The 13,308-nt window shown below is 40.9% G+C and overlaps 1 protein-coding gene across 1 annotated transcript in view; it reads left to right on the forward strand.

Annotated features, from left to right (window-relative positions):
• LOC118406043 overlaps positions 1 to 13,071 on the forward strand; it is an 18,616-nt gene extending 5,545 nt beyond the window's left edge. Inside the window, exons 5-24 of the mRNA XM_035805898.1 lie at positions 478 to 579; positions 898 to 936; positions 1,621 to 1,745; positions 2,139 to 2,294; positions 2,951 to 3,028; positions 3,746 to 3,935; positions 4,584 to 4,649; positions 4,960 to 5,082; positions 5,664 to 5,759; positions 6,231 to 7,191; positions 7,450 to 7,594; positions 7,833 to 7,983; positions 8,514 to 8,563; positions 8,886 to 9,043; positions 9,862 to 10,069; positions 10,540 to 10,690; positions 11,433 to 11,491; positions 11,783 to 11,940; positions 12,261 to 12,468; positions 12,895 to 13,071. Coding sequence (XP_035661791.1) covers positions 478 to 579; positions 898 to 936; positions 1,621 to 1,745; positions 2,139 to 2,294; positions 2,951 to 3,028; positions 3,746 to 3,935; positions 4,584 to 4,649; positions 4,960 to 5,082; positions 5,664 to 5,759; positions 6,231 to 7,191; positions 7,450 to 7,594; positions 7,833 to 7,983; positions 8,514 to 8,563; positions 8,886 to 9,043; positions 9,862 to 10,069; positions 10,540 to 10,690; positions 11,433 to 11,491; positions 11,783 to 11,940; positions 12,261 to 12,468; positions 12,895 to 13,071 — 3,401 coding nt within the window. The remainder of the gene's footprint in view (positions 1 to 477; positions 580 to 897; positions 937 to 1,620; positions 1,746 to 2,138; positions 2,295 to 2,950; positions 3,029 to 3,745; positions 3,936 to 4,583; positions 4,650 to 4,959; positions 5,083 to 5,663; positions 5,760 to 6,230; positions 7,192 to 7,449; positions 7,595 to 7,832; positions 7,984 to 8,513; positions 8,564 to 8,885; positions 9,044 to 9,861; positions 10,070 to 10,539; positions 10,691 to 11,432; positions 11,492 to 11,782; positions 11,941 to 12,260; positions 12,469 to 12,894) is intronic.
• The last annotated feature ends 237 nt before the right edge of the window (positions 13,072 to 13,308 follow it).

Consider the following 13,308-nt stretch of genomic DNA (forward strand, 5'->3'; position numbering starts at 1 on the left):
TCGTCCGATCGATTTTCGCTACATGTGACAGGGGTATAATCACTAGACGGTGTTCGCTGAATGTGGTATCTCAATGAACTTGGGGTACTGGTTCGGCACTGCGGGGTTCGTTCATTGCGGCACTGTGTTATTTTCGCCAACTTCCAATCACATTGTGTATATCAAGGTTTAGAGATTTATACCCAAAACAATCACATAAGTATTCTAACCATGCGTGCAGTTTTTATGCACTTTCTTGTGTTTTCGTACTAGACAAATTCTGGGAAAAACTCAAATCAACAGTCAATTTATGACATGGTTATATCATTTTGCAAGTTATGTCATAATCAAAGTCAAAAAAGGGCAAGTTTATATGATATATACAAATCATATATTAATTGAAAACCAAAGCTCAAGACGTACAGCACAGTATCGTTCATTCATATTTTAATCTTTAATATTTGACTTTAAAGAGTGTTTGAATTTACACACGTCTAGGTGACGCCCCTGGCTCTAACGAACGTGCCGTGTGTGAGTGTGACCGGGCGGTTGCCTTGTGCTTCAACAGTCACGTGTACACCGAGAAGAAACCATGTGTCGGTATGTAATGCTTTTATTATGTTTCCCGAAGGGAAACCATATTGTTTTTGCTGTTGTATTCTTCTTCTTTCCTCTTCTGGCATGAGTATTCAATGTAAGTAACCATGCAATACATGTACTCGTTTATCTTTATATACGTGTTGATTATGTTCTAGCTTACCTTAAAATGGCTATATTGCATTTATTATCATTTATTCATTCTTTGTAACAGGGCCCATATATTAAAGATAACGTGGACACCGTACAGATATTTACATGACATTTTAAACTTTTTGATAAAAGCAATATCTGTGATCTATTTTCTATGACTCGTTTCAGACCCCACAGCCAGCGAGTCAGAAGAAGAGCCTCCTGTTGGTGAGTGCTATATTGCAATCGAGACACTTAGATCTTGTCAAGTTGTAAAAATCTTTATCTTCGGATAAAAAACAACTACAAAACTCGAAAGTGGCAGAGTCATCAGAAAGTTGATGTTGGCCACCTATTTCCAAAGAAAGAAAAAGGAACCTTAGTAATACGTAACTTTTGCCAGAGTACCATAACAAACCGCTAAAGGGCCCGAATTAGAACTCATTCGAAGTCTTATTTATGACAGCTAACCACATCCCAAATACAGATACAATTTGCATGGGCATTCTTAAGTTATCCTGTTTGCAAACACCAAACGGCACAACAAATTAGGCAAAAATATGTTTTGTCAACAAACTTCGATGATGACGATATTACAACGCCGTTAGTTCTACAAGGGATACCCAACTAATACAACCTGTTAGTCTGTTGTATAAGCTCGTTCACATTTCCAAGTAAGCATGCGCGGCGACAGTAACTATGGTTAATATGTCAAAGGTGAAGGCCACTGAGACATTCACAAAAGACGTCTGGACATTGTTATGCAAATCCAGACAATGGTCGAGGTGATAAATGTTTACAAGTCTGAGGTGTTCACCTTTGACATATTACCCACAATTCTTGTCACCGCACATGCGTACTAGGTAGAGTGAACAAGCTTATTGAACACTTTTTTTCAACATTTTGTTTCAGAGACATGCCCGGTGGATGTCATGTTCCTCCTGGACGGTTCCTGGAGCATCGGCCGGCAGATATTCCAGGAAGAGAAGGAATACGTCGAGAACGTGGTCGGATGTCTAAGGAACGAGGATGTCAACGTAAGGCAATGATTTAATTCATTTACATTTTGCTCCTATGGCCCTCTTAGAGTTTCTTTATTGAAAACATCTTTTCTTTTTTGCAAACTGCTGGACGTATATTTTTGAGGACATTTGCACCACTGAGAAAGAGTATTGATGATGATTGTTTAATTACGAGTCCGACACCATTGGACTAGCCCCTTGCTGTAGTGCGTACACGGCTGTGTGGCTTAGGGGCTATAAAACGAAGATGGGCACCGTCGTCGACACCAAAAGGTACGTGTGGGAAGGACCATTTCACAAACTTTTGAAACCAAGAGTTCCCATGGTACGAATGTATATGGTTTAATATCTTTGATAGGATTCAGTTGATAAATTCCTGATCAGTCATTTTGCCCACGCGTGTCATAGGTGGGTGTGATCAGTTACGACGTGTCACAGAGTGTGGGCGTGCCGTTAGGAGACTACGGGAACACCGTGGACCTTCAAAACGCCATTTTCAGCAACGGTAACTTCACCGGAGACTTTGCACGGACTGGCGTGGCCATCAGATACATGAAAGCCGTGGTAAGTGTGGCACATGCATTCCCGTCATCAGGGCTAGATGCATTTTGCCTTTCGCCAAGTAGATTACATCTTTGTATATTTATGTTTGGAAAGCAGAATTCGAGAATGTATGGATGGATCTTGATGATATTTGGTATGCTGGTAGATGTCTTCGCAAAACAAATGACAAGTTTCATGATGTGTCTCGTAGTGGCTTTCTATGATACTGCAGCAGAGCTTCTCGTAGTGATATGAAATAGGTTTTGATGGTGACGAAAATAAGACTAGACAAGCAACTAAACCCAGCAGACTGTTTACAGGTGTTGATTGTTTTATTTGCTAAAACCTCAGTGATGTCGGTCGCTTTTTAGTGAATTCGTCATGTAGTGGAATGGAATGTAGCGTTTCTTTGTATTTCTTAGCAATGCCTCTGAATGCTGATGCGCATTTAACGTGCATTGTGTTGATGAACATAGTTATGGTTTTCAATATGTTGAACGTGCGCATGACTTTGTCCAGCCTTGGTCCACCCACTGCTTTGCTTGCAATCGTATTTAGCTATTGTAAACATGACCTATAGTATGCACGTTGAACGATGATGATGTAAGGCACACACTGTCTTATATAGTTACGCAGCCTTTAATTTACCAGTTGCCATTTTTTTTTTTTGCCCACAGACAAAGTTCCGAGAAGAGGCACGTAAGGTGGCTGTTGTTGTGACAGACGGAACCGAACAAGCTGCAGAGATTTCTTACGTGTGTTCCCTTCACTATCAAAGTTTCATGAGCAAGGCACTTAACACCAATTTCCAACTTCATAACGTAGGGAATATTCCCAAGTAGTCTGTGTAACTCCCGCCTCACCTATTGACTCAGGTAATCCTCACTGTCACTGAGTCGAGCTTTTCTCAAGTGTGACGTTGCTGATTGTAGGGAGAAAAGATGCTGACCTTATTCTATTCTTGTAACCCATAAACTTGAAGTAGTCTTCGGGTCTTGTTACGTATGTGACCAAAATGACATCTTCCTGCACGTCGACACGGCATCTGACTTATTCTAGAGGTTTGGTTCGATACGGATGTCTATTAGTGACTGATATGTCACTATTCTTCATGGGGTCCAGGTGATTTGTAGTGAATCGCCAACTTAAGAGCAAATTGCACTTTCACAGCAATATGATAATTGAGTGGTAAAGAATCTGTACACATCGATATTGACAGAGCAAGTGGTTGTTGTAACATATAGAGTGCATGCTTATTCTGTTTTACAGAAAGAAACTTTTTTTGTAAAAAAATTGTTACATCACAAAGCATCCCGTTTTCCTGCAAACTGCTTTTCTAGTCACATCTGACAAGTCTCAATCTTTGCATAGATTAAAAGAGCCTGGTCAGGTATTTTCATCACTCTGATGAAGAAATTGCAGCCCAACAGTTGAATTGTAACGACTATTCAAATATCGCCCATTTCTCCTAGGACCCGAACCAGTATATAGGTTATTCCAGGAGCGCGAGGGATGCCGGGATCGACCTGTACGGCGTTGTTGCTGGACGGGAAGGGTTTATCAATGACGCGGTGCACGTCATCATCACCGGCGACAGCTCCAGAGTAGTGCGCATGTCAGACGACTCTCCGTGCGACCTCTCCTTTATGATTGAGCAATGTGGTATGGCACTTATGCATCTCTTATGATTCGAATATCTGGTAGATACAACCAGACTCCTCAAAAGGACAGAATATGTGAATTATTTTAATGATTATGCAGAAAATGAAATGTTGTGTTAGAATGCGACATACCCAAATCTTTTGTAAGTACCATGCATATACACGTTTAACAAAGGACGACATGTTCTATAATGTCATCTAAAGACAACAATGTAATGAAAAGTTTGTTTACACGTGTTTCAAGTAGAGGGAAGAGACTCTGTAAATTTATATATAATAAAAAAAAATCGTTACTTTTACACAGTTTATTAGATTATCTAACTGAATGCATTTAGCCAATGTTTTGCATGGATATTCAATAAATGTCATTATCATATAATTTCCTGAAAATCCCATTCAATGCACCATACGACAGAAACGTTCGTAATATTTGATAAAAGTGGTTTTGTAATAATGTTCGAAATTAGAGTAAATTCACACTCTTCTTAGATATAATTCTACCATATTGATGCTAAAATTCAAGTAGATTTTACTTCTAGTCCTGTATTCCATGTTATATTCAGGATTTTCTGTAACAGATTATCATGATGGCTCTTATTTATTCCACATTTAACTCATTAATCAATTTTACAATTTTATTGAGATACAGCCGAGACAGAGGTACACACAGCGCCTTGTAACCCAGGCTGGAGCTACAACGGAACATGGTGCAATGGTGCGAGTGCTATTATTTGACAAAAAGACTCAGTAGTGTCTTTTGGACCATCTTTTAAGGTGTCTTTGGAAAAATTATTCAAATTTTTGAAAATCCAACCAAATGTAATTTTAGAGAATGTCCTACTCAGTAGGAAAGGATTTCATGCAGTATCCCTGCCATGTTTGAGATTATCTGGGGTTGAATATAAGGCTTACAGGGTACATTGCTGCTTTTAATTGGGCAATCATAATGTTGAACAGTCATCACGATACAAATTCTGCATCTTTCATTAATTACAACGGTGTTACAATTGTACTTGTCCCTGCAGAGATTGACGAATGTGAGACCAACAATGGCGGCTGTGCTCAGGTCTGTACCAACACCATCGGCAGTTTCCAGTGTTCCTGTCAGGACGGCTTCAGCCTCAACTCGGATGGATTCACCTGTGACGGTAGGTCGAAAATTATACACAAACTAGTAAGATGACGTTTGTGCGACTTGCCTACACGATACCTTTACCCTGTGAGTGATTCAAATGTGTTCTAGTAAAATGACTACCTCTGCATAGTATAAGGACTACCTGGCTACTGTGGCAACCTTTTTGGTGGTCTCTTAGTTTATTTTCGTCTTTGTCCAGCACATGAAGAATCCTGTACAGTGACCATTTCCTTCAAGCAAATTGTGTTGTCACTATTTGGCTATATGGGTTATTTGACTATTTGTCTGTAGTTGAAAAGATCGTACTCAATCTAAATGGCACTACGATGGAAATGCGTAAGATGCTGTAGTCGATACCGGCATGCGCATGCTCAAAACTGTCTGGAAGATAATCTATGTTTTTATCCAGTTGTGGTGATTGAATTGTATTTGACTATGTTCTGTAATGGTACATAATATGTAACGTATAGGCTAATTTATTCGATATGCGTATTTGGGGGATGTATGCCAACTAACTTCAATATGTCAAGTACATATAAGTTATCCTGTGAATGTCCACTTATTATGATGCTGAATATCTCCATTTTGTTTTAGAAATTTTACTGGGAGGGCCAGCCCCTCCACCGCCGCCGCCGCCTCCACCGCCGGCCGTCACAGACCTTCCACCACCACCTCCACCCTTACATACCGGTACTTGCTTTTTCTTGTGTGTTGCATTTGAATAACGCACAACTGAATTCATATGCTCACTTGCATGCGTTAGAGATCACAAGTATTCCAATGGAATAGATCAGCAGTACTTAAACATTTCATTGAAGAAAAACATTTTAAAAGAATATTTCTGTAACTCTAGGACATTCAAATACAAGACTACACTCTATCACGTAACGATAGTCACATTACTATTTGTGTAAAACAACCCCCTTTGAAATAGCATTTTCCTGTGTTGCCAACATTATCCTTTTTGGTTGGATCTTTGATTTATTATTGTTTGCAACTTACGTTATATTTGATTTGACTTTCTGTAAGGTTTTCTTGTTTCGGTGGTGACAATTTGGTGCCGACTTGCGCAAGTTGCGGTTGCAAGACACGTTAAATAAACATTGGAATATCCATGCATGCATTCATTCTAACACCAGGTGTTTCTTCTTTTCTCTTTAGGCGGCCCGCTTCCCGAACTACACCGGATAGTGGAAGGTCACTACCAGATTGGCCTAGAGATTGGCTTAAAATGCGTTGTCTATCTGGATCTTAGCGGATGTCGACTCGACATAACTTTCGATCCTGATTTCTGCGCAACTGTCCACCTTTTCCTTTCAACTGTCCTCCCAAATCTGTCTCTAGATGACTATCGCAATGGTCTCGCTTCTGATATGCTTGACGTGGCATTGTATAGTGGCTACATTGACCGCTGTGACGACGAACTATCGCTTTCAGGGGGCACTACACAGCCCTTGACTATCATACCTTCTATTCTGACACTCGATGAGTTTTCCGTCGATGTCACTTACACTTATGCCGTGCCTTCATACTTCAATGCGGTCTTTAGTGGTGTGTGGACCATCGGTGATGTGGACTTTACAGTGACACTACAGAAATCTGAAAATGGGTTTACTCTCATCGGTCTAGGGCCACAGATTACCAGTGTGGCCACTGATAGAATTATATCAGGGCTTTCCTCTCTTGTTCCTAGTGATAGTATAAGTGAGCTGCTTCATTACCTGACGCTTGGCAGCGTCGCTGGCACAGACTTAGGTGTTGAGTTCATGATTGGAAACGGTGGTGGACAAAGTTTGGAATTAGACTTTGAAACGGAGACACCATTTGACATTGGTAACGGCTTGATCAGGGTTTCCGGGCCAGGACCCGAAGATGGTCCTGTCATTCTTGTCGACATCAGCTGGAATCCACCGCATGCAGAGGTGCTCATCGACGGCGGCGTCACCGTTCTAGGCATTCATACTAACGCCACGATATCCATGGATGCGACCAGGACTTACTTTGCCATTGATGGAAGCTTCCTCAACATGTTCTCAGCATCGCTTGAGATAGAGGCCAGCTACGGATCTCTGCAGGATGCTGAGTTCTCTGCAACTGGAACCTTTAAAAACGACCTGTTCAGGTCCGTCAATAACTCAGAATTCATATTCTCTGTCCTCTGAGAAAATATATGCTGAAGTACTGCGATGGCAATTAGCAATCCTTATGTGTTGCAAAGATAAAGTATAACAATATTCTCCATAAAACTCTATCCTAACAACAGTGACTAGTAAGCAAATTGCACTGGCACATGGGTTTACCTCTTGGGGATACCGAATCTGTTCCGACCAATTCAGTTTCAAAGGAAAATAATCAAGGGTATTCCTATTTTCTTTTTCAGCACTCTGCAAGACGAGGTCGAAAGTACCTTGGACAACCTCGTCAATGAAGCCAAAGAGGCGTTAGGCAGTGCCGGCAATATGATAGCCAACGCCCACCAAGCGTGTGATGCTGCACTGGCAGCCTATGACTCTGCGGAGGCTGATGTAAGTCATCAGATCTAACTTACATGCAAAAAAGGCTGTTACTGATGATATTTCAAGTGCCATTGTTATCACTGTGTTTCTTGATATCTTTGTCAAATATATCTATTATTTTTACATCTATATATCACTTATGTATCTATTTACCTTACCTATTTTCCAAAGACAACAAATAGAAAATACTCCACGTCCTCCTACGCTTCTTCATTGAAATATGATGGCCCTGTATCATGTGTTACAGGTTTACAGTGCACAAAGTGACTTTGACAACGCAGTTACACGATGGAACAATGCAACACAGGACTTGGAGAATAAAAAGGCGACCTTCGACAGCGCAGTTGGTGATCTGAATGAACAAGAGCAAAACTGCCAGCCCGGTGACTGTGGCTGGTGTAAGTCATTTTTGCACATATACTGAGCTTATTATTTATTTACAGTGGAACGTCTTGTCTAGCTACCAAATTAAAATATTACCATAAAAGAAAATAAGGCAAATTAAACCTTTTACTTTCAAGCAGACTGAACTCAATTATAAGAATTCATGATATTTCAAATTCTGAATACAGTAAAAGCCAGTTAATTTCACATCGGATTAACGCACACTTCTGTTAATTGCACGGAATCCCTGAATCCCAAACCGGTGCGGTCCAGCCAGATAACTTCGCATTATTGCACCAGCCGGATGATTGCACCAAATTTACTGGCAAATAGGCCGCGCAATTAAGCGGCTTCTACTGTACATAATTTGGATTACACGTTGTTATGGTGTACATGGAACTTTACTTAATCTACTTGTGGATATGTCGTTAACTGCCCATCGAGGTAGAGGCTTTAGTAGCAGCCAATGTTGTTGGATTAGAAGTAAAAAAGGAAATATACTTAAAACGTCACTTGAACCAGTCTACCTGTTGTTGAATTGTAGGGGATGTTCCGTGCCAAGTAGCCAAAGAAGCATGTCGTGCTGCTCTGGAGGTAAACAGATCAACAATGCAACATTGGCGAAAAACTAAATACCTAAATAAACGAAATGGCTATAGCAGACTTAACAATAAGACCTGTCCTAACTTTACATCATTACAACGTTGTTGAGAGCTATGGACATCTTTCTGGAGACATCAGTCGATATCAATTTTCTAAGACATGTAACAGGGTTATCTCTTCCTATGTGGTTGTTTAACGAAAAGGCGGGATATCTGTTAAAGAATTCTCCTGTATGCTATAAGGCAGGATGTTATTTCACAATTACAGCATGTATTAATGTCATATCCTCATATTTGTTCACACCGCTTACTAGCTCGCAAGGGCGGCAGTAGAAGCAACCAGAGGCTCACTAGACGTTGCCCAATTGGCCGCCACAGAAACCCAGGAGATGGTGGACAGCAACCGCTGGGCACTGGACACCGCAAATGCTGCTTTGGAAGCGGCAACCGTCACAGTCCACGAGTCATGCGAGTGAGTGGTAGACGATTTTGATATTGGTTTGGTTTTAGGTTTTAATTAGGATCTCCATTAGTGACTGATACGTCACTGCTCTCCTGGAGACCGTGTGAATGGTACTCATTTTCACTTAAGTGACGTAAGGAAAGTCGTACAAAGTACCTTTCCCAGGGGCTCAATATCATGGCAGGGTTCGAACTTGTCGATTACGCCACGCGATCAAAAAAAAAATTATATTCAATTGGATTATTCCATGTCTTCTACGTGTGACAGACTGATCCGAGTCTAAAATCTATCTAATGTCAACGAAGTGATTGTAATGTATAGGGCACCTCTGCACTAATGTGCATGGTTGTCATAACCAAGTTCTGTAGACTTGGGTATGGATTGAAACGCCATATTGATAACTATCAACACAACTCTTGATAATTAACAGGAGCCTAAGGTATCCCATATTGACGATCCTGAATTGATCCAAAAGACACTGGATACAGTTCGTGCACCTCAGATAGTAAGGGTTACTCGTGCTTACGTTCAGTATTCACACATGGCTGGAGTGAGGACAGACTTTCCTCGACCCCAGTACCTTGCCAAATGATTAACAACCCACTGCCCCTATGGCCTCAGAATGGCTATGAGACCTTTATCTGAATAAAGTGACTCTTTTTCCCACAACCACTGCTTTATTCTCACCAACGTTTCGGTCATCTGTCACCTTCCTCAGGGCAATTCTGACTGGTTCACATTGTACTGCAGGACAGGTGTCGCTGCTCACAGTGCAGATGCGGTCACAAAAGGTAAAGTATTTACATGTACTATTTACTCATTTTCAGTATTGGCATCGCCACTGCTGAGGATTCGCTGATCGCTGCGCAGGAGAGCAATGCGTTTGGAATCAGCGTGGCAGAGAAGATCGGCGGAACTCTGCACAGCCTCGTGAAGGAAGCCACAGAGGCCTTGGACAGCGCCAGCAATGACGTCAACATCGCCCAACAAGCATGCGATGCCGCGAGGGCAGCCTTCAATTCTGCAGGGGATGATGTGAGTTAATAAATATAATGAATACTGTTTATACAATATTTTTATGGGACAGACGAGTACATTGCTGTATAGGACTTAAGTTATTAACTTATTTTAACAGTACCACACACAAAGTACAGAAGGTAGAGGTAGTCTTTTACCTTACCGGCCTTAGTCAGGTACCCACTTTTACATCTGGGTGGAGTGAACTCAGGAGGAATATCGCGCGTTTCCCAAGGGCACAAGGTCATGGCAGGATTCGAACCCGGGACAGCTTGGTTCTAAGCCGAACACTCTGCCGTTACGCCACATGCCCCTACTATTTCACTGTTGTGTGCTCTTGTTATTCATATTATGCTGTATACTAGATTAAGCCACAAAATAATTTATATATATACATATATAATAGTTTATCAGCGACAACTCATAGAAACTTTATGCTAGTATTGCACATTACATTGATAATCTCTGACCCTTTATCATTCATACAGGTTGACAACGCACAACGTGCCTTTGAGAACGCAGTTACAACTTTGGACGCTGCAACGCTGGACTTGGAGAATGTAAGGGCAAGGTTCGAAAGCGCTGAACTGGATCTGGCCGAAAAGCAGCAAAACTGCCAGCCCCGTGACTGTTCTGCTTGTAAGTAGTTCTTCATATCTACAAGGCTATCATCTTGTAGACAATGATTTATCTCAATGGACTTGAATAGCAAAACATGTGACAAAACCTGTATGGTATACATAGGAAAATATATAGATTTCAAAAGAATGCCTAGACGTTAGGATTTCCTCCAATGATTGCAAAAGCCAATTCTCATCCCATACTACACACTTTTGTAATAGGTAGATTAGCCTTATGGAACTGTAGACTGTTATGTACCATTATATGCCATATTTTGTATCTTGTAGATTTATTCTTGATGATTGCAAGATTTCTGGTAAGACCTTAAATATCCCAAGCATATCACTATTGATAAGGATTCAAATGTATATGAAATAATGCTACAAATCATAAAGTTGGCATTGCCTGTCCTCCCACTCAAATTCAGTTTTTATCTACAAAGCTTAGAATTCGTCTACAACGGTTTGTCTTGTTGTGTATCAATCTATCTCTCAAAGAACAAGGTAATGCTTTTCAATGACATTGAAGTTCGAAGTTACCTTTACATGACATGGCAACTTCTTCTTCTTCTTCTAAATTGTCAATACATAATATGCATCACATGGTGTGATGTTAACTTGTACTCGAAATATCACATGCTAACATAGGAGTAGAGTTTTTATTGATAGTCAATGCTGATGTATTAGAGCTGTCTGGGAATTAAAATCAGGAAACCTGAAACCTCTTATATGTATATGTGGGTCTACTTGTTGAATTACAGGGGATCTTCCGTGCTTTGCATTCAATGCTGGGTTAGTGGTGTGCCAAGCTGGTGTGGAGGTAAGGCTACTTATATAGTCTTGGCAAATGAAATTAAGGTCACGTAATATCTGGTGCAGACTAACAGGAATAACTATAGCCATAGCAAATTCATGCGTATAACTAATGTTGCTAACATCATGACAAAGTCATTGGAAACATGACATCTTTGCTAGAAGCAGTAGGTCATCTTCTGATGCATGTAACGACACTAATTCTTTCTATTTTAATTGCATTTAAAGGAAAGTGGTGCATGACTTCACTACATGCATTATAACTGCATGATTTATGTTAATTTACGTTATGTACCAGTTGGCAAAGGGGGCGGTGGGAGCAGCTAGGAAGACACTGGACGATGCCAACCTCGCCACTTCAGCTGCCCAAGGGGGAGTGGACAACAGTCAATGGGCACTTGATGCTGTCAAAGGTGTTCTAGAAGGAACAAGAGCCGCAGTCTACGAGTCGTGCGAGTGAGATTTTAAGAGAATGCCCTGGTTTCTTATATCTGACAGTGATTGACACTATTCAGAATTAATATAACCAGCTTGAATTGTAATTCAGCATCATTATCAGCTATTTGTTTACTGTTTTTATTTTATTTTCATACACGCCACACATAACATAAATGACAGGTAATCTACTAATACAGGACTATATTTCATATTATACAAACCCTCTTTAAAAGTATGTCATGTGTTGGTAGTATCTATTTGTAGCTGAGGACTGAATATAATCTAATACAGAACAACTCCTTAGCCACAGATTTAAGGTCACCTCCGTTTATTTCCAGTATTGAACTCATCGCTGCAGAGGGAACACTTGCTGCCACTCAGGCAGCCAATTCGTTTGGCCTGGAACTCGCACAGAAAGTCGAGGAAGCCGAAGACATCTTCGTGAAGAAAGCGACTCAGGCATGGGACAGTGCCAACAATGACGTCACCATCGCCCAACAAGCATGTGATGCCGCAAGGGTAGCCTACAACTCTGCACAGGCTGATGTAAGTTATGACATTTTACTAATACACAACTAATAAACGTTAACCCGAGTGGTTGGATGTTGATCCTAAGTGCAATGGCCGAGTGCCTTACTTTCTGTAGTCGTGAGTTCGATCCCCGGCCGAGTCATACCAAAAACTTTAAAAATTGTACATGCTGCTTTCCAATGAGGAAGAGAATGGGAGAGAAAGGGCTACAGAAATGGAGATGGGCACCACCCCCTACGCATCTGTTACAGATATATGGGCAACTTTAACTTTAACTTTTGCTGAAGGTCACTGTAACTGACACAAGTATGCATACTTGCCGTTGCTTCAATATGCCTGTTTATATTAAGCCACAAAGTCATTCATCAGCAAAAACATAAAAGATAGCACAAAGCTCCAGTCAGTGTACCTTCTAAACTAGCTCCGCATCATCTATTACAGGTTGCCAGTGCACAAGCCGACTTTGACAACGCAGTTTCAGGTCTGGACAATGCAACTCAGGCTTTGGAAAGTGCAAATGCAAATTTTGAGAGTACCATCGCTGACCTGAATGAACGGCAGCAAAACTGCCAGCAAAGGGAATGTGCTGATTTTTGTAAGTCATTCATCATGCATTAATGCTTGAGATTCCTCCACATGCACATCTTGGTGATCAACTTCACTCCATTAATTCCCCACAACGCCAATTATGCCAAATGTTTTATACTTTCAAATGGCTTCTTATGATATGAGTGAAGTGAACATCTTTAGGAAAGGTGCATTTTACTTCCGGAAGTTCCCCTGCGGAGTCTTCATTTTGACTATTTTCCTGTGAGCTAACTTGCACGCTATTGTTGCAATGAACTTGCGAAACTA

Source organism: Branchiostoma floridae, chromosome 18 (genome assembly GCF_000003815.2).
Source record: "Branchiostoma floridae strain S238N-H82 chromosome 18, Bfl_VNyyK, whole genome shotgun sequence".
Taxonomy (NCBI): domain Eukaryota; kingdom Metazoa; phylum Chordata; class Leptocardii; order Amphioxiformes; family Branchiostomatidae; genus Branchiostoma; species Branchiostoma floridae.